Consider the following 19,979-nt stretch of genomic DNA (forward strand, 5'->3'; position numbering starts at 1 on the left):
AATTATGTAAAATATAAAATGATACAAAATAACTTGAGAGGAAAAGAGGAATAAAGAATTGCATTGTTTGTGAGGTTTTAAAATATTCCAGTTTTAGATTCAATTCTGTAGTATGTTTGATTTAATTTTACATTAGATTTCCTTCTTAGTATACACTAGTAAACGCTTGGCAGTTAATTTAATTTAATTTAAAGAGATATTGCATATACATAATAATGGATTATGATTTTATATTAAATTTCATAGAAGAAAAAAGAAATAGATGGTTGAAAATGATAAAACCATAAGATAAAAGAGCTTTTATTCAAAATGCAAAAATCAACAAAATATTCATTATCGCTCAACTTAGCATAATTAAACATTTAGGTGTGGAAATCAAATCACAATTTGAGTAGCTAAACACATCGCTTGAAAATGTGATAAGTAAGAAAATTGCCCACATTTGAGTAGCGACAGGTGGTAATGCATTTCCCAACAAGAGAAAACCAAGCTCTTCGCCAGTATGGATTTATGTAGAGGACAACAAAAATTGTCAACAACACAACTACATAAGAAACCAAAAAGCTCACACAAAAATCATAAGTATCTATCAAACCATCTTCTCCTTTATCTTCTGATACAGTTGATATTGTTGATGGTGAAACGGTTTTGGAACAACTTTTATGCAGTATAGGTCCACAAAGAAAAGGGTTTCCTTCATAACTGTTTTCAATAAAGGTCCCAAATTGAGCTTTTGGTTCGGGAATACTACCTGACAAGTTGTTGTATGCCACACTGAAAACCTCCAAAGAGTTCAACTCTACCAACTGATTGGGGATTTCACCACTCAAGTTGTTGTAAGAAAGGTCCAAACTCTCAATTTGATGAAGTTTTGCAAATGACGAGGGTATAACTCCGGTCAACTTATTGTGTGAAAGGTTTAAAGAATAGATTTCACTCAAGTTCCCTAATTCTGATGGGATATGACCAGTTAAGTTGTTGCAAGATAAATCAATCCCGGTCATATATGAAAGGATGTTTCCCTCGTACAAAAAGAGCCCACTCTTTGTTGTGAACTCTATTACTTCTTCTAAGTAGCTATCAGGATAGTAAGAATCCATTCTAAAATTTAGTGTTGTTTCATGCTTTTCTATAGATGGCCCATAGAACTCAATTTCTAGAATCTTCTTCCTTTGCATTGGAAGAGATAAATTTCCCAAACAAGAAGGTATAGGACCAGAAAACATATTTTGAGAAAGATCTATGATGCTTAAAGAATGCAACTTGCATAACTCAACAGGAACTTTACCATGAAAATGGTTATCTTTCAAGAGAAGAACACTCAAAGAAGAAAGCGTGTAAATCCATTTTGGAATACTACCTGTCAAATTGTTTCCTCTAAGATCTAAAGTCACTATTGAAGAGCTATTATAAAAAGCAAGTGATAGTGGGCCTCTCAGTCTATTCCCGTGGAGGTGGACATGCTCTATGTATGGTGGATTAAAACATGACGGTATAGAGCCAGATAAATTATTTTGAGAAAGATCCAAAAATTCCAACCTATTCAACTTGCAAAATTCCATTGGAATGGAACCTTCAAAACCATTGTTGGACATAGCTAATCTCTGCAAAAACGATGCATTCCCTATCCATCTTGGGAGCTTTCCATGCAACTTGTTGTTACTGAGATCAATTTCGCTTAGTGAATTTGGAAACTCAAAAGTAGACACATCAACATTTGTCATCTCTCCTGAAAAATTATTTCCATCCAAATATAAATATGGCACCCTATTTGCGCTGAGAATCACAGGAACTACATTTCCACTGAGGTTGTTATTTGATAGTCTCAAAATGGTCAGTGAGCCTTTCGTGATCAACTCTTCTGGTACTTTTCCATACAATTGATTGTTTGATAGATCTAAAAATGATAAATCCTTCATGCCACTTAAACAAAGTGGGATAATACCTTCAAAAGCATTCTTGGATAAGAATAACCGCCTCAAATGTGGAAAAGTTGAACATATACCAGTTGGAATTTGACCTTGTAATTTGTTTTCAGATATGTCAATTGAAGATACATTAGAAATAAGAGCCGACGAAAGTGAGAGAGGACCTGTAAATGAATTACCCTTCAAGATGAGATCTTCTAACTTTGTGTTGTTTTCTAGCAACCAAGTTGGTACAGTTCCACTGAGATTGTTATGAGAAAGATCCACATATCTCAAGTCATATTGGTAGTAAAGGAAGGTAGGAAATTTACGACTGAGTTGTTGAGATGCTATGCACTTTGGCAAACTGATGACTTCCAATTGGAACTTTGGGATTGAGGTATAAAAGGAAGATTCCATTACCATCTTGTTTTCATTAATCGAAAGGGCTTTGAGGTTTGAAAGGTTTGCAAATGGTGCAAATGACAGCGGAATTTGAAAATGGTTTCTTGAAATATCTAACACACGAAGAGATGTCAAGTTACTAAAACAATGAGGAAGCATCCCCTCAAGTGCATTCCCACTCACATCCAATACTTCAAGGTTCTTTAGATCACACCATCCTGAAAAATTTATAAATTCATGAAAGAAATTTTAATTAAACTTGGTCCTATTAAATAGAATAGGAGATATTATATTTCAAAAGCTAATAAAGAAATCAATTTGAGCCATAAATTTATTTACCTTGATTAGGTAAGGGACCAATAAGTCCACAATTATGTAAAGACAATGTTTTAAGAGAAGCGAATACTCCAATGCTTTGCAAAATATTGGTGTTGAGAGTAGAATAGTCAAGATATATTTCCTCCAAACTACTCGACACATTTGAATCTAAGCAATTTAAAGAGGTATTAGATAAAGGTATTACAGAAAGCCTCTACTAAGTGGAATGCTTTATTTTCCGTGAATGAAATGAAGTATATAAATATATAAATTTTTTATGAGTTAGATTATTCATGATTTATCGGAGATAAATTTTGATAGAGAGAAGATGTTGAAACTTTAATATAACTCTTCAACCATTTTATTAATTATACTATTTTTTTCTTTTTAGTATTTTCTTATATTATTTTTTTTAATATAAGTAATTAACTAATATAGCTAAGTTGTATAATTTTCAAACTCCAATCAACAACACTATAAATAATATTTATAAAATAAAACATGTCTACACTAAATGTATGTTTAAATTTCATAAAATTGAAGATATTTTTAAATTATTCAAAATTCACATGTCTACACTATAAATAATATTTATAAAATAAAACATGTCTACACTAAAATTATTATATTAACTTTAAAGATGCCAATACTATATAAAAAAATCAAATAGGTATTTTACTCACGAATAAATAAAATTCAAAAGAATTATAAGTAAACTCAGCGGATGAAATGAAAATTTTAAAGCACTAAATCTTGGCCCAAAAACAGAGTTAAGTTAAAATATGCCATATTTCCTTTTTACTCTTTACAAATGTGAAATTTCAAAATTCAAGTCTAATTATTAATATTGTTAAAATTATTTTATTAAATCCATGTTCATTACGTCATTTTTTTAGTTACATTGTTATCAAGTTTTTTTTTTTATTTCAAAATGTCACACCAACAAACTATTTTAAAAATTTAACAATTTTAACAATTGAACTAGGATTTTGATTTTTTTATAAAAAAAACAGGGATTAAATTCTTGAAAATAAAAGTATAAGAATTAAATTACAAATTAGTAAAGAGTACGTAGACCTATCATATTTTTTTAAACCAAAAAGTTAAAAACATATGCACTTTGAAATTTATAAAAAGATTGCAATGGAAGTTTAAGCACCTCTCAATGTATGTTTAAATTTCACAAAATTAAAGATTTTTTTTTAAATTATTCAAAATTGACATTTATTTATTTTTGCCAAAAAATGCCATTTATTTAACTCTAATATGTATTTTTATGTTTTATACTATTAAAAATATATGAAATTAAAATATAGTTATATTACATATTTTCTCATAAATATATGTTTTTATTTATTTATAATATCATTTTTTATTGTTATAATTATTTTTTATCTCATAAAAATTCAATAAATTATTTTAAAAAATATATTTATACAAACAAAATAATTATAAACATTAATATTTTAAAATGATGAAAATTTTAAAGAATTTTAGTTTCAAACCAAAGTCCAAACACATTATAATGGATGATTTAGAAAATGTTTCACCAAACCCATATTTTACTTTCAAGTATGATATGATATAACTTTATTAATATTTATGACAATAACCGTTATTATAATATATGAGATCAAAACTAAATTTCTAAATTAAAAAAAAGGAAGTTTAATTAAATGATACCTTGGTGGATCACCAAATCTTTCAATTCATTGCCGCCCATATCTAGTTCCCTTAAGTTGATAAATGCTTCCAAATCTAGGAAAACAAAAACAACAAATCAACTTCATTATATTCTCTTCAAACATGATTATATTCTAGTTAAAAAAACTAATATTTTTACCTTTCATATCTATTGATCCTTTCAATCCATTGTCCCATATGCTCAACGATTTCAAATTTGAAAGCTTGTTAAGGGATGCAAATACACTAGTATTGAAGAGATTTCCATCTAAATTAAGCTCTTCCAAGTGGGTCAACTCCAATTTTCTACCACCATCTACAAAAGATTTATATAATTTCATCACTGAAATGAATTGGCATAAAATTTAATTATATGTAAGAATTTAGGTAATTGGTTAAATATAAATGCATACCTTTAAAGGATTGAAAGCTTTCAATTTGATTCCCACCTAAATTGAGTTTCTTCAAATTTGTTAAATTGCTCAATCCTATACATATCCACGTCCAATTCAAAAAATCATTATGTTAATAATTTAATTTCTACTTAATATTTTAATGAAATAAAAATGAAAAAAAAAAGTAAATCTAAAACTTGAAGTGAAGATGAAAATCCTCAAACGTGAAATGTGAATGTTCAAATTTGAAACAATTAATTTTAAAAGGTTGTAGAAAGAATTATCAAGAAAAATAAAGTTATAGTTTTAGTACCTTTAGTATCTAATGAGCCTTGCAAATGGTTGTTGGTCAAAGTCAAAGACTTTAGGCTTGAAAGCCCTTGCAGAAAGGAAATTGTGTTGTTCCGAAAGAGATTACCACCCAAATAAAGTTCCTCTAAGTTTGTTAGCCTCAATTGTGTTCCATCTATCATTGGAAGAAAATAATATCATTCAAGATATAAATAGTTAGGAAAAATGTTTGTTTGAGAAGGAAGAGCCAACTTACAAGCTTTCCCATGAATTGATTCAATATATAAATACTTTGTTTGAGATACCTTCCTACTTAAATTACTCAATTTTGAACCTTCAATCCCAAATATTGATTACTTATATATATTCATGATATGATAAAATCAAATGACTTATTGCAACAACTTTTCCTTCAACATGAATTTATTTTAAAGAATGCTATTCTTCAAATAATTCCAACTTATATCAATAATTTCCAATTTAATGAGCCATTGAAAACCTCATTTATATATTATATAATTAGTTACTACAAAACTTAAATAAATAATAATACTCCATTTTTGCAATAAAAATTCACTAAAGAAAATACATTTGAAGTCTGTCATTGCCTTTTGGAATAATAGTCAGTCAAGAAAGTTACTACGCACAAATACTTATACCTTGGTTTGAGATGCTTTCAATGTTGTTGTCACTTAAACTTGAACATATATTGATTTTTTAAGTTAAAAAGAAACATGTAAAATCAATCTACCTTGAATATGATCCAGCATTCCTTTTTTAAGTTAATGAAATAAAAATGAAAAAAAGTAAATCTAAAACTTGAAGTGAAGATGAAAATCCTAAAACGTGAAAAGAAAATCACAAAGAAAATCATGGACAACTCCCACTCATAAATTTGAAAAGGGGGAACTGGTTTACATGCTATTGTGTAGTGAACTGATAACTACAATATATATATATATATTTGAGATAACTAAGTTTCACTTGCACAAAAGCGAGAACAAAATAAGACTTCTTCATATCTTCTGCGCAAAAGTATAAACATATTTCTTTCTTTGAAAAAAATAAAGCAGTCGGAGATCCAAACTCAATCTTTCTTTTAAAAGAAATAAAGCAATAGAATATTTAATTTTCAGTTTTCAAATGGAATACTCAACTGTGGACACAAACTCCCTGGTCTTAAGGATTTTAAGGACCCATTCTCTCATGACCAACTCTCAATATCAACTCTTTAAGATTATAAGGATCTTTTTTCCTCTCAACCATATGAAAAGGAAAAAAACAAAGAAAATACATTTGAAGTCTGTCAGGAAAGTCATGCACAAATTAATACTTATACCTTTGTTTGAGATGCTTTCAATTTGGTTGTCACTTAAATCCAAGTACTTCAAGTTTGCCAAATGATTCAATTCTGAAATTCAATCTCAAATATTGATATGATAAAATCAAATCACATACTGCAACCACTTTTCCTTGAATATAAATTTATTTTAAAGTTAACAAGAAAAGTGTAAAATCAGTCTACCTTGAATATGAAGCAGTTTTCCTCCCAACTGATTGCGACGCAAACTTAAAGTCTTCAAAGATGAAAGATTTCTCATCTGTAAAAAAATGCTATTCTTCAAAGAATTCCCACTTAGATGAAGAGTTTCCAATTTAGTGAGCCTTGAAAGCCACTGAAAACCTGATTTATATACCATAGAATTAGTTACTGCAAAACATAAAAAAAATACTCCATTGTTTAGTTAATTTGAGTAAGTACTTGTTTGTTTCTTTTCCTCTCAACCATAAAAGCAAAAACTAAGTTAGAGGGAATAAAACAATGGAAAACCACTGTCAAACTCCCCAATACAAATAAAAACTAACACCAGACTAAACTTAATTTACCTCTTGGATGACTTGATCTTTCAAATCGGTTGTAGGATAGATCCAAATATCGGAGAGATGAAAGCTCACTCAAAGATAACAAAATGCTATCATTCAAGTAATTGTAACTTAAGTCAAGAATCTCCAAATTACTCAATGTGGATGATAGCTTTCCAAAACCTGTAAGAGTGTTCTTTTAAATATATACACAAACATTTAGTGACCTTTCTTCAATAAAATAAAATAAATTATAAGTAATTGCAAATTAACAAGGGTGAGAATAGTGTAATAATAAAAGATGTAACTGAGGGAAAATAAAAGGCACGACCTTCATTTTCAATGCAACCAGCTATGGCATTTTCTGACAAATAAAGACTCCTCAATTCCTCGAAGGGAAGAAACATAGAGGCATTGAGATACCAATATTCCACGTTGAATTCCCATTTTGTATAATTAAGGGAAAGTTGTATGAGTCTCCTAGTGGTGGTGTTGCACTCAACTCTTTCCCATTTACAGCAATCTGAACCCTTCACCTCAACCCAACTTTTCAATTCATCACGAGAATTGAAGAAAGGTTTGAGATGCAAGAGAGCAATCCTCTCGTGCTCCAAACAAGCATCAATAGTACACCACCTGCATCCTTCGAACACCAACAACATTACTGCCATCCTAATAAACCATAACCATTTCCACTCCATCATCATCATCATCATCATCTTTCTGTTTTCTCTTCTCTCTCAGTTGTCTGTTAATTTTTAACTTCTATATGTATATAATCTGAAGAAGCCTAACCTTCTTATTTATATACAAGCAGGACCTATGGCATCCCACTAATTCACTATCAGGGGCATAGCTAGACAGGCGTCTCAGACGCCTCTAAAATAGAAAAATTCCTATTTAGGTCCTTTAAATGTTTTAAAATTTTAAATTAGTAAATATAAAATTACACATTGACCCCCTAAAATTGATAAAAATTTGATTTAATTCTTTAAAAATTATAAAGATATATGCTTTTAAAACTATAATTTAATTTCGATTTTAAATATAATATAATTATTATATAAGAAAAAGAGTTTAAACATGGTTTAACGTTGATTTGAAATCAAATGTTGATGTTAAATCTTAGAATAACTAATGACCAAAAAAACTGAAAAGTGAGAGGTGGACATAAAATCGTGTAGTTGGGGTTATAAAATTCTTAATCTCGGATCAATAAGACCTCTCTCTTTGCACCTCCACCCCCTGTGAAGGTGGTTGAGGGGCTTAGATGAGATGATTCTCATTCTATGAATTCCTTTGCATAGTCAAGGGTTATCCCCTTCTTGCTCTCCTACTTCTTTGTCTCTTTTATTAGATAGTTGGTTGGTAGTCTTGCATGCGTGGCATGATTGATTATATGTTGTTTTTATCACAGGAAGCAAATAGATTACTCACTGAAGAAAGGGGTTGTGTTAAACTTAAAAATGTGCAAAGGAAGCTTCGAGCAAGGCAACAATATATGATATCACAAGTTTCATTATTGTATCCTGTAAAGATCTTGGTTGGACCTGCACAGGAGCAAGAACTTGAGTCCTATTCTAGCAGTAGTAGATTAGGTAATGTGCTAGTAGTTTTGGATTGCTAATGCTTTGCAATAAAGCCAACATATGGTCAGTGTCGTCAAGGCATACGCCTAGGCTTGCCTACGCCTTAGTTTTATACAACAAAACGCCTTGGACCCTTCCAGGTGAGGTCCATTTGATCAAGCGTATGCCTGGTGCACCTAGGCACACTTTTTTTGTAAGGCAATGGGCATTAGAAAAAGCCTGCCTTGTTGAATTTCTCAATATTTTATTTTATTTTCTACTGTTTTCATTTGATACACCTTTACTAATAAGAAAGGGATAATAGCAAACTCTATAATTCTCAATATTTAAGTATTCACCTATAAAAATTTTGCAAGTTTTGTGGATAAACCAGACCACACTTTAGAGTTTACCATATATCTTAAAACTTTTATGTTATAGACACACAGACTTGCAAAAACTCTCACATATACGTATTGCGCTTTACTGCACTCAGGCTAGCGCTTCCTTTTGTGCCTTGTGCTTGAGGCAATATAAAGGTTAGCACCTAGAATGTGCCTTGCGCCCTAGACAACGCCGCATATGGTTTTAATTAGCAGCCAGTCTCCTCGTTTTGAAATCCATGTCTTTCCTGTTTAGTTTGTGGTTTATTTTTATATTCTTAATTAACATTTATTCTCTCACTTATATCATCGAGAACCCGTTGTGATGCTTGTTATTGTTGGTGCAAAGAGACAACAACAGACTGTTTTCAATCTTGCTTGGATAGCAAGCCTCGAGCCTTGCTGAAGAAACAAACTCAGAAGCAAAAACAGAAACACATGCAAATGGAAAACAAAAAAAATTAAGAGAGTACTTTGAATGAAAAGAGCTGATATTTCATTAACAAAAAACAAGAAGGCATAATGCCATTACATATAATAGATAAAAACAACAAAATGAACAAGTCATTACCTAATGACATACCTAACACCACTAAATTTACATTGGAAATTGTTAATCAGCTTACTTAAGTTTCTTTGCTGATTTTCAGTCAATCAATCAACAAAAACATCATAAGGTTTACCAACTTAGTTCAACATGAACTAGATTACAAAATAATAATACAATCAAAACATAACAAGTAGTTAGGCAACTTCAAGCTCCAGTTTTTGCACTTCATAGCTTGACTGCTTGCTGCCACTTCTCCTTGCATGGCCACCTTTGCATGTCTTGCATGGGAACTAAATTCAACACTCCTCCTTAGTTTCCATGCTAGTGACACCTAATTGCCTCCTTAGTTTAACAAATTTAGATATATTGAGTGCCTTTGTAAAGATATCAGCAATTTGCTCTTCTGAATTGCAATGAACCAGCTCGATTTCATGAGCTTGCTCCATCTTCCTTATGACATGTAGCTTGATGTTAAAGTGCTTTGTTCTGCCATGAAAGATAGGATTCTTTGCAATTGCAACAGCAGATTTGTTGTCACAGTAAATCTCTGTTGCCTTTCCTTGATTTTGGTTTAAATCAGCTAGGATTTTTCTAAGCCATATGGCTTGATTTACAGCAGATGCAGCAGCAACATATTCAGCTTCTGCTGTTGACTGTGCTACCAGACTTTGCTTTTTAGAACTCCAGCAAAACATGCCTGAGCCAAGACTAAATGCATATCCAGATGTGCTCCTCATGTCATCACAAGATCCAGCCCAGTCACTATCAACATAGCCTATCAGCTTCATGTTTTCAGCCCTTTTGAACAATACACCATGATCAATGGTGCCTTTGATGTATCTTAGCACTCTTTTAGCTGCTTGAAAGTGCTGATCATTGCAGCAATTCATGTATCTGGATAGCACACTAACAGCAAACATGATATCGGGTCTTGTTGCAGTCAAATACAACAGACTACCAATGAGACTTTTGTACATAGTCTCGCAAATTGGTTCACCACTCCCTTGCCTCGAAAGCTTCACTCCAACAGCCATTGGTGTGCTTGTTGGCTTGCAGTTCTTCATAGAGAACTTATCCAGGATCTCCATAGTAAAAGAACTCTGACTAAGAAAGATTCCCTTTGCTGTTTGCTTCACTTCCATTCCAAGGAAGTAGTTCATTCTGCCTAAATCAGACATTTCAAACATTTCCATCATTTTTCTTTTGAAGTCTTCCAGCATTCTTCTATCTCTTCCAGTCACCAATAAATCATCAACATAGAGTGACAGGATAAGCTGAGTTTCAGCTTGGTTCTTCTTTACATACAGTGTTGGTTCACTGGGACTTCTCTCGAATTCCAAACTGAGCAAGTAAGAATCAATTCGAGCATACCAGGCTCGAGGAGCCTGTTTCAGGCCATACAAAGCCTTTTTCAGTCTGTACACCATATGTTCTTTGCCATTGAGCACAAATCCTTGAGGCTGCTCGATGTAGATCTCTTCTTCTAGGAAACCATTGAGAAATGCAGACTTAACATCAAGCTGATGAATGGTCCACTGATGTTGAGCAGCCAAGGCAACTATCATTCTAACTGTGTCAAGCCTGGCTACTGGTGCAAATGTCTCCAGGTAGTCCAGACCATACCTTTGGCTAAAACCTTTGACAACAAGCCTGGCTTTTAGCTTGTTCAGACTGCCATCTGCATTCTGTTTTGCTCGATAAACCCATTTTACTCCAATGGTCTTCTTTCCAGCAGGTTTATCAACTAGCTCTCATGTCTGGTTCTTCTCAATCATGTTGATTTCATCGACCATAGCTAGTTTCCAGCCTTCATCTGCCTCAGCCTCTTCAAAACTGCTAGGTTCTGCTATTGCAACTTGTGCTCTTTCATAAATATCATCTAGGGGCCTTGTGCCTCTCATAGGCACATCATCAACATCCATTTCAGGTCCTAGCTGCTCAAGTTCAGCTTGATTAGGCACCAGGTCTTCTGAAGCTGCTTCTGGCTCATTTTTCTCCCAATTCCAGCAGGCTTTTTCATCAAAGATGACATCTCTGCTCACCTGGACTTTGTTTGTCAAGGGATCCAGAACCCTGTGGCCCTTCTTGAATGAGCTGTAGCCTACTAGAACACCTGGTTGAGCCTTTTCAGAGAGCTTGTCTCTCTTTGCTGCTGGTATTTGTGCATAACACAGTCAACCAAACACCTTCAGATGTGCCAAGGAAGGCTTGAAACCAAACCAAGCCTCGAAAGGTGTCTTGGATGTAAGAGCTTTGGTAGGGAGCCTATTCTGAAGGTAAACAGCAGTGTTTACTGCCTCAGCCCACATGGTCTTGGGCAGTTTCTTCTCAAACAGGAGACATCTTGCCATATCCATCAGACTTCTGTTCTTTCTTTCAGCTACCCCATTCTGCTGAGGTGTGTAGACATTTGTAAGCTGGTGTTTGATACCAGCATCATTGCAAATGGCTTGAAACTGAGTTGAGGTGTACTCAGTGCCATTGCCTGTCCTTATTGATTTCAGCTTGCAACATGTTTCTGTCTCTACAGCAGTTTTAAACTTCACAAACACTTGAGCTACCTCAGACTTGTGTTTCAAGAAGAAAATCCAGCAAAACCTTGTATAATCATCAATGAAGAGGATGAAATACCTGTTTTTGCTGAGTGATTCAATCCTCATCGGGCCACATACATCAGAGTGCACCAGCTGCAGTCTTTCAGTAGCTCTCCAAGCTGAATTTGTAAGAAATGGCAGTCTTGCCTGTTTCCCCATCTGGCAAACTTCACACATATCATCATGCTCCACTGAGCTGGTGAAGTTCTCTGCCAAGCCCTCTTTGGCCATTCGAGCCAATGATCTGAAGTTGGCATGTCCGAGCCTTTGATGCCAAAGCTTGGAGTCATCAACAGAGGCTGTGTATGCTGACTTTGAGTCATTTGGCCAGTGAACCTCAAAGCATTTATCAGTCATTGTGACTGTCATAAGGCTTGATCCACTTGGATCAGCAATGTGGCACTGTTTGTCTTTGAACACAATAGAATAGCCTTTCTCGAGCAATTGAGCTATGCTGAGAAGGTTTCTGTCAATCTCAAGCACCAACAAGACATTTGAGATGACTTTGTTGCCTGTAGAAGTGCATATCAACACTTCTCCTCTTCCTTCAGCTTTTATAAACTGACCATTTCCAACCTTAACCTTGGTTTTACAGCTTGTGTCCAAGGTTTTGAACAAAGATGCATCTGGTGACATGTGGTTGGTGCAGCCACTGTCCAATAGCCACCCTTTTGAGCATTTCTTCTCAGCAGCTAAGTAAGACACAGCAAAGACCTGCTCTTCCTGGTCACTGCTGTCTTCAGCCACTCGAGCTTCAATCTTTGGTTGTTGAAATTGGTTCTGCCTTGGCTTGCTTCTGTTCTTGCAGACCCTTTCAACATGACCCTTCCTTTTGCAGTGTTGGCACACAATATCTAGTCTAAACCAGCATCTATCTTCTAGATGACCTAGCCTCTTGCAATGTCTGCAGGGCTGGTCACTGTTTCTTACAGCATCAGGCTTAGGCCTGCTTTTCCAAGACTTTTTACCTCTTGAAGCATTGATGCTCGAGGCTTCTCTAGCCTTGGCATTGAATGCACCTTCCTGGTGGTCTTCAGCTCTGCTAGCTCTCCTTTGTTCCTGAGCATAGAAAGTGTTGATTAGCTCAGTCAAAGAGATGGTAGCAAGGTCTCTTGAGTCCTCAAGAGAGGATATCTTGGCCTCATATCTCTCAGGCAAAGTGGAGAGGACTTTCTCTACTATCCTTGCCTCATCAAAGTGCTCACCAAGGAGCCTTATACTGTTAACCACTGCCATGATTCTATCTGCATACTGCTTCACTGTTTCTTCTTCCTTCATCTTCAGGTTCTCGAAATCCCTTCTCAAATTCAATAGCTGTTGTTGCCTTGTTCTCTCAGTGCTTTGAAACTCCTCCTTAAGCCTATCCCATGCCTGTTTTGGAGTCTCACAGGCCATAATTCTGGTGAAGATGACATCTGACACACAATTCTGAATGCAGGACATGGCTTTGTGCCTTTTGGTCCTGTCATCAGCATGTTGCCTAATCTGAGCTACTGTGGGATTGGCCCTCAGTGGTGCTGGCTCAGCATCTGTGTTGACAACTTCCCACAGATCAAAGGCCTGTAGGTAAGTCTTCATCTTGACCAGCCATATGTGGAAGCCTTCTCCATTGAAGACTGGTGGGGCTGCTGGAGAAAAACTTGAGGAAGACATTCAGCTTTCTTAGTTTGATAAAACAGGTCCACTAAGAATGAAGCTCTCGATACCAATTGTTGGTGCAAAGAGACAACAACAGACTGTTTTCAATCTTGCTTGGATAGCAAGCCTCGAGCCTTGCTGAAGAAACAAACTCAGAAGCAAGAACAGAAACACATGCAAATGGAAAACAAAAAAAATTAAGAGAGTACTTTGAATGAAAAGAGCTGATATTTCATTAACAAAAAACAAGAAGGCATAATGCCATTACATATAATAGATAAAAACAACAAAATGAACAAGTCATTACCTAATGACATACCTAACACCACTAAATTTACATTGGAAATTGTTAATCAGCTTACTTAAGTTTCTTTGCTGATTTTCAGTCAATCAATCAACAAAAACATCATAAGGTTTACCAACTTAGTTCAACATGAACTAGATTACAAAATAATAATACAATCAAAACATAACAAGTAGTTAGGCAACTTCAAGCTCCAGTTTTTGCACTTCATAGCTCGACTGCTTGCTGCCACTTCTCCTTGCATGGCCACCTTTGCATGTCTTGCATGGGAACTAAATTCAACAGTTATATTTCCTCCTACGTTTTCTTTTTTGTTCTTGAGATTTTGGATGTTCAAAATGGTTTGAGGAAAACTTTACCAACAATAGCAGCTTCTTTCTCTTGAACAATTCCTTCTTGTAACACTGGGAATATCTATAAATGGCATGCCTGGATATGCATATCCTTTGATATCAAATATGGTTGGTCCAATATGATGTTTTACTAGGGGAGAATAAAATGAGTTATTTTTGTCAACTGGACAAGTCTTTTATGATTCCTAAACAGCTTAGGGAGTACCATTACCTATCACTTGACTCTTCTTTTGGTTATAATGGTTGTATTCAGTTATTCCTCTTTTAGCAATCTACTATTCAATTCTCCTCATATCAAAACAATTTTTTTTTGCTCTTGAATATTATGAACTTTTTACATATCTCTTACTTTCATGATGATATTTTTTTGAATTTTCTTTTGACTTTCACAAAGAGGTGGTGTCTGGTGATGTACTGATATGAAGTTCCTTTGTTCCTGTCTTCAATAGGGAATCCTTCTGCATCAAAGCCCGTCAATCAAGGATCGTTGACAATTTTAGGTCTGAATCTCACCTTGCTTCCTTTTACAAAGATGAGTTTTTTCACTGACAAAAAGGAGGTTCAGAGATCTGCAACTGCCGTGGGATATGTTGCACATGTGCGTTCTATTTCTTCTGTGAAGTTATCATTTATTACTGAATTTGTTTTTTCTGATAATATCAAGCTGTGGATATCAAGTTTTTTGACCTACCACCTACAATCCCTTGTTGCTTGAAGATGCTGTAGTAATTTTTAATTGCTAGGATGGTAATATGGTATAGTGGGTTGCATCTTGATTGTTTGTTTCTCATGCTGAGGCTATAATTTTAATCATACCTATTATTGTTTCTTGTTTCCTGTTATTTCATCATTTGCAGGCTGTTTCACTAATTGCATCCTATTTACAAGTTCCCTTGCGTTATCCTCTGCGCTTGGGTGGTTCTCGCTCATATATTAATGACCATGCGTCTTCAATAGACCCTGCATCTTCTGATTTGTCATTGGATACAACACTTTCAGCAAATGTAAAGCTGGCAGAATTTCCGCTGTTTTTAGAAGGTCAAGACACGACAAGAGCAGCATATGCTGTTTTCTTGTTAAACAAGGTAAGCTTTTGCATATTAGTAATTCTTTTTCCAAGATGAATTATTCTCCTTTGGCATTTTTATGTATAGTATTGGATTCAAATGGTCTGCAAAGTTAGCTTGTCAATGCTCTTCAATCCACAGGTTGGAAAAACAGTGCATGTTTGTTCGTCAGCATTTACAGCTCATTTTATGTCATTGATAGTGGATAATCTTGCTTCCATCATCATTAATATCATGGTTGAATTGTTTGGAAGATATTGGATTTACAATATCTAGGTTCTTGTGATAGACACTTAAGACTATCTATAAACTTCACCGGCAGATTAGGTGAAGGATTATCAACAAATTTGAAAAATGTGATGAAGTCCCACCATGCATCTAAAAGGAGGTCCAGCACTCGAATCCCATTCCCCATAACTAAAAACTATGTCACTGTGACTTGGTCATATCTCCATATCCATGTTCGAAGTCGGACATGGGTAGTTAAAGAAAAATGAAGAGTTGATGCATGATAGACTAAGGACTAGTTCAAAAGTGCGTTTAGAAAAAAGTGTTGTTGAAATGTGGTGCGGAAAAGTGTGTTTGTTAGTTTTTAGTGTTGTTCATTGCTGCCAAAAATTGCAGTTGAAAGTTAAAATGTCTTTTTTAGACATGATGGTAGAAAGAAAAAAATTAGTCAAGTTATATGATATTTAAATAATTTAATATAATGATACATGAAATATAACTTTTAAATACCTTTTAAGTAATTAATATAAATTATTTATAAAATTGATGATATATAAAATATTTTGAAAAAAATTAAATATAATAATAAATAAGATTTAAACAATTAATATAATAATATATAAAATATAAATTAATCTAAGAGTATTTTTATAATTTTCACTTCGAAATGCAAAAGCCAAAAGCAGTAGGTTTTTGACTACAAAAGCTATGTGTTCTTCGTCACTTCTGCAGTGGAAAAACACTTCTGCCGTGTAAAAACACTTTTAACCCAAAAAGGCTTTTTCACCACAGTAGAAATAGAAAAAGGAAGGACCAAACATTTTTTCTACCCTGTTTGTCTCCTCTTTGAAAATACTTTCCAAAAAGTTTTATTTTTTTTTTCTGTTTACAATGCCTTAAATGCAAATTCCTTATAGAGTGCTTTCTTTTGATCCACTTGCATCATTGTAATAAGTTTGCATTGCCTTTTAACTTTCTATGTTGATTATCTTTTATTAAGTTTTCTGTTGGATCTTATAGTCAAATTCCTTTACATTATGTATGTTAATTTGCTTAGCCATGATTAATGTTAGATATAGGGTTATCAGCTAATTAGGAAAGACTGTGATGATAGTCACACCTTACATCCAAAAGCAAAGCTTTTTACATGTGTATGTAAGGTTGCTAAGCAAATCTGATGAGCCTTCACTGATGTTTTCAGGTTATGTTTATGTTCCTTTTCGGCAAAGAACATTATCGAGATCACAGTATTTTGATTGTCATTTGCTTGTTATGTTATTCGTTCTGAAAAGCTTGCATAATCTTTACTGTGATTGCAGGATATAGAGCAACTTTTGAATTTCATCGGTGTAAAGAGTTTAGGACCACGACATGTTCTTGCAAATTTGAAGGAGCTTCTAAGGTCTGTCCAGTCTTCAGAATATATAGATACCTGAATTAATTTTGATTTTGTAGGATCAACTATAATTAGCTACTTATTACAGTATGAATAGACAACCTGACCACCTTCACACACGACACATGTGCGGATTTTTTACCAATCCCATTTCATTAAAGAAAAAAAAGAGCTTTAAAAAAGGATCACACTTTTTTGTTGTTTACAGAATCATAATGTTAATTAGAGTGGAATATTTCAGATTTCTGATGATGAGCATAAATGGGTGTGGAACTTATTTGAACTTTGAATGTATGTTTTGTTGGTGAGAATATAAAGTTGATAAAGATTTGGTAAATAGAATAAAATACTATTTTTTATTAGAAAAATATTTGGTACACTGCCAATCGAGTTATAATTATCATGACACAATATTAAGGGTAAGTAAAACATGTCATATTACAAATAATAAAATTATAATGACTCAAATATACGAACATGTCAAAATTTATGTACAATGAATTATTATCATGTAAATGTATATTACGGTATGCAAAAATAAGATAATTGCTTGTTTTTTAAATTGAATTGTTATAACATTGTCGAAACCATTTTTTGAAAACAAAAATTTGGGTTGTCGACTTTAAAAACAAAATTGGAGTCGCCACCGATCCTAAATTGAGGTGTGATCGGCCCACCTTAAAAATCATTCTGGTCTACGAAATTTGAGAAAACGAGTTCGGGAGTTAGTTACGTACGAGGAAGGGTTAGCACCCTCGTAACGCCCAAAAATCGGTACCAAATTGATTATTTAATGTCTTAGTGTCGAGGGTTAAAATTTTTTTTTAAAAAAACTCAAATGATGAAATCTGAAAAAGGATAATCAATTGTTCAAGTTAGATAAAGAAATCGAGACCCAATACCTTAGGGTACAATTTCTCAAAATCCCCGAACTTTGGATATCGCTTTTTAACTTTTAAAGAAAATCTTCATTTCGAGAAAGCAATTATGTCATGCCTAATACGTTAGGACATAGCAAATTAAGTTCCCAAAAATGATTTTTACTTATAAATTTTAAATAACGAATATTCTCGGTTATTTGGAATTAACAAAGAAAATCGGAACCCAATACGTTAGGGCTCAATTTTCCTCGAAAATCCCTAACTTTGAATATCGTTTTTATTTTAAAAGCCTTTGGATCATAAAACCAATTTTACTATTTTTTACAAAAATCAAAATATTTATTAAAAATATGTTAAAAATGTTAATGCAATATGAAGCAAATATTTAAATTTAAATTATGCATATTTATAAGTATAATATATAAACAATTTTAGCAAATACGTACAGGAATATGAGGGGAAAGGGAAAAAAAATAAAATGCGTAAGTCATAAAAATAATAATAAAATAAAATACACATAAAATATATTAATACATGTTTTTTTTAAATGTATTAGTAAATATAAAAACATGGAAAATGTTTATAAAAGCCTTGAAAAGAATGCAAAAATATATGTACATATTATAAAATGTATATACATATGAATTATAAAACATGAAAACATAAATATTATTATATAAAAAAATGAATGTATATAAAATATGTACGAACTATAAAAATAAAATATATATACGTACTACCTATATAGTTAAAACATTTATAATATATATGTATATTAATATATATATATAGGCGCACACATATAAATACAATAATAATAATATAATAATTATAATAATAAACAATATAAACAATATAATAAAAATAAACTAAAAAAACAAATTAAGGACTAAATTAAAATGCCAAACAGAAGTTGAGAGCTAAATTTGAAAATAAAAACAAGAAAGGGAGTAAATTAAAACACGTGTAACAGAAAGAGGACTAAAAAAACAATTTACCCAAACCACCCAAAGCATTGCACAACATTGTATTAAATCAAAACATTAATAATGTTTCATGGAAAAATTTGAAAACAAACAACAATAATTTTGAAATGGTGGGATAAAATGGAAGGATTAAAAGCGTAAATAACCCATCAGTACTTAAAACCCTTTTCAATCTCAAATTTAAACGCTATTCTGCAGCAGCAGTAGCTTTAAAAACTGTTTCATCTTCTTCCCAACTCTTCACGCCAAAACCCCCTCCCCTTTTAACTTCGATTTGGACAAAGCGAAGAAAACTATGCTGACGGCGCGCCTCTGCTGGTAAGAATCTCCTCCCTTTCTTTTACTTTTCGTTTTATTTTAAAAAAAATGAAGTAAAATACAAAAGAAAAAGATGAGACAAAAAAACAGAAAAAAGTAAAAAGACGTGGAAAGAACAAAAATCACCTTCCAAAATTTGTTTTTTTCTAATTCTTTTCTTTCGTATTTCAGTATTTTTCAATATATGTGTGTAACCCCCTTCTTACAAAAATCGATTGACTTTTATAGCCGATATTTACCGGAAAGCACCAACTAAAATTTCCCCCCTTTTTTTTGCTGTATATTCGATCCTATAATGCTGTTTATGGTTTGTTGCAGGTGAAGAACGTGCATGGTGGGTGTGGGGAATTGCTGAACGTGGGTGGAAACCGTTGCCATGTCGTGGGCAGTTGCTGCGGCACCGATTTGCTTCAATCTGCTTAGGGTTTCTGCTATACCCTGTGTTCTTTTGGGCTAACAGGCTAGGGCTAGCAATTTGGGCCTTATTAGGCCGAATTTGGGCTGTAATATGGACTCCCACTTAGTTTTATTTCAAATTGGGTTTTAATGGGCCGGACAAAATTGGGTATTACAAACATATTATACAAAATACATTGTGAATTAAAGCATAATATGAACGTGATATCAAAATATTAATTTTTTTTAAAAAATTTGATGATACGAATAATTATGTAAAATATAACATGATACAAAATAACTTGAGAGGAAAAGAGGAATAAAGAATTGCATTGTTTGTGAGGTTTTAAAATATTCCAGTTTTAGATTCAATTTTCTAGTATGTTATTTAATTTTACATTAGATTTCCTTTTTAGTATGCACTAGTGAACGCTTGGCAGTTAATTTAATTTAAT

The 19,979-nt window shown here is 33.1% G+C and overlaps 2 protein-coding genes and 1 long non-coding RNA gene across 3 annotated transcripts in view; 2 read left to right on the forward strand and 1 right to left on the reverse strand.

Moving 5' to 3' along the window:
- LOC107942609 (receptor like protein 21) overlaps window positions 1-7,688 on the reverse strand; it is a 170,246-nt gene extending 162,558 nt beyond the window's left edge. The window contains exons 1-8 of the mRNA XM_041088042.1: window positions 7,194-7,688; window positions 6,887-7,045; window positions 6,525-6,683; window positions 6,339-6,410; window positions 5,022-5,174; window positions 4,727-4,801; window positions 4,474-4,629; window positions 4,314-4,388 (exon numbers count right to left, since the gene is read on the reverse strand). Of these exons, the coding sequence (XP_040943976.1) occupies window positions 4,314-4,388; window positions 4,474-4,629; window positions 4,727-4,801; window positions 5,022-5,174; window positions 6,339-6,410; window positions 6,525-6,683; window positions 6,887-7,045; window positions 7,194-7,581 (1,237 nt within the window). The 5' untranslated portion in view covers window positions 7,582-7,688. The remainder of the gene's footprint in view (window positions 1-4,313; window positions 4,389-4,473; window positions 4,630-4,726; window positions 4,802-5,021; window positions 5,175-6,338; window positions 6,411-6,524; window positions 6,684-6,886; window positions 7,046-7,193) is intronic.
- A 552-nt stretch (window positions 7,689-8,240) lies between these two features.
- Window positions 8,241-17,189, forward strand: LOC121214905 (UV radiation resistance-associated gene protein). Its single transcript, XM_041089410.1, has 4 exons — window positions 8,241-8,460; window positions 14,702-14,850; window positions 15,110-15,337; window positions 16,867-17,189. The coding sequence occupies exons 1-4, from the start codon at window positions 8,241-8,243 to the stop codon at window positions 16,981-16,983; spliced, it is 714 nt and encodes a 237-aa protein (XP_040945344.1). The 3' UTR covers window positions 16,984-17,189.
- A 1,665-nt stretch (window positions 17,190-18,854) lies between these two features.
- LOC107939066 (uncharacterized) lies at window positions 18,855-19,764 on the forward strand. The gene is made up of 2 exons (XR_001695039.2): window positions 18,855-19,128; window positions 19,447-19,764. It is a non-coding gene; the product is annotated as an uncharacterized lncRNA (long non-coding RNA).
- Window positions 19,765-19,979: the final 215 nt, after the last annotated feature.

Source organism: Gossypium hirsutum, chromosome D02 (assembly GCF_007990345.1).
Source record: "Gossypium hirsutum isolate 1008001.06 chromosome D02, Gossypium_hirsutum_v2.1, whole genome shotgun sequence".
NCBI lineage: Eukaryota > Viridiplantae > Streptophyta > Magnoliopsida > Malvales > Malvaceae > Gossypium > Gossypium hirsutum.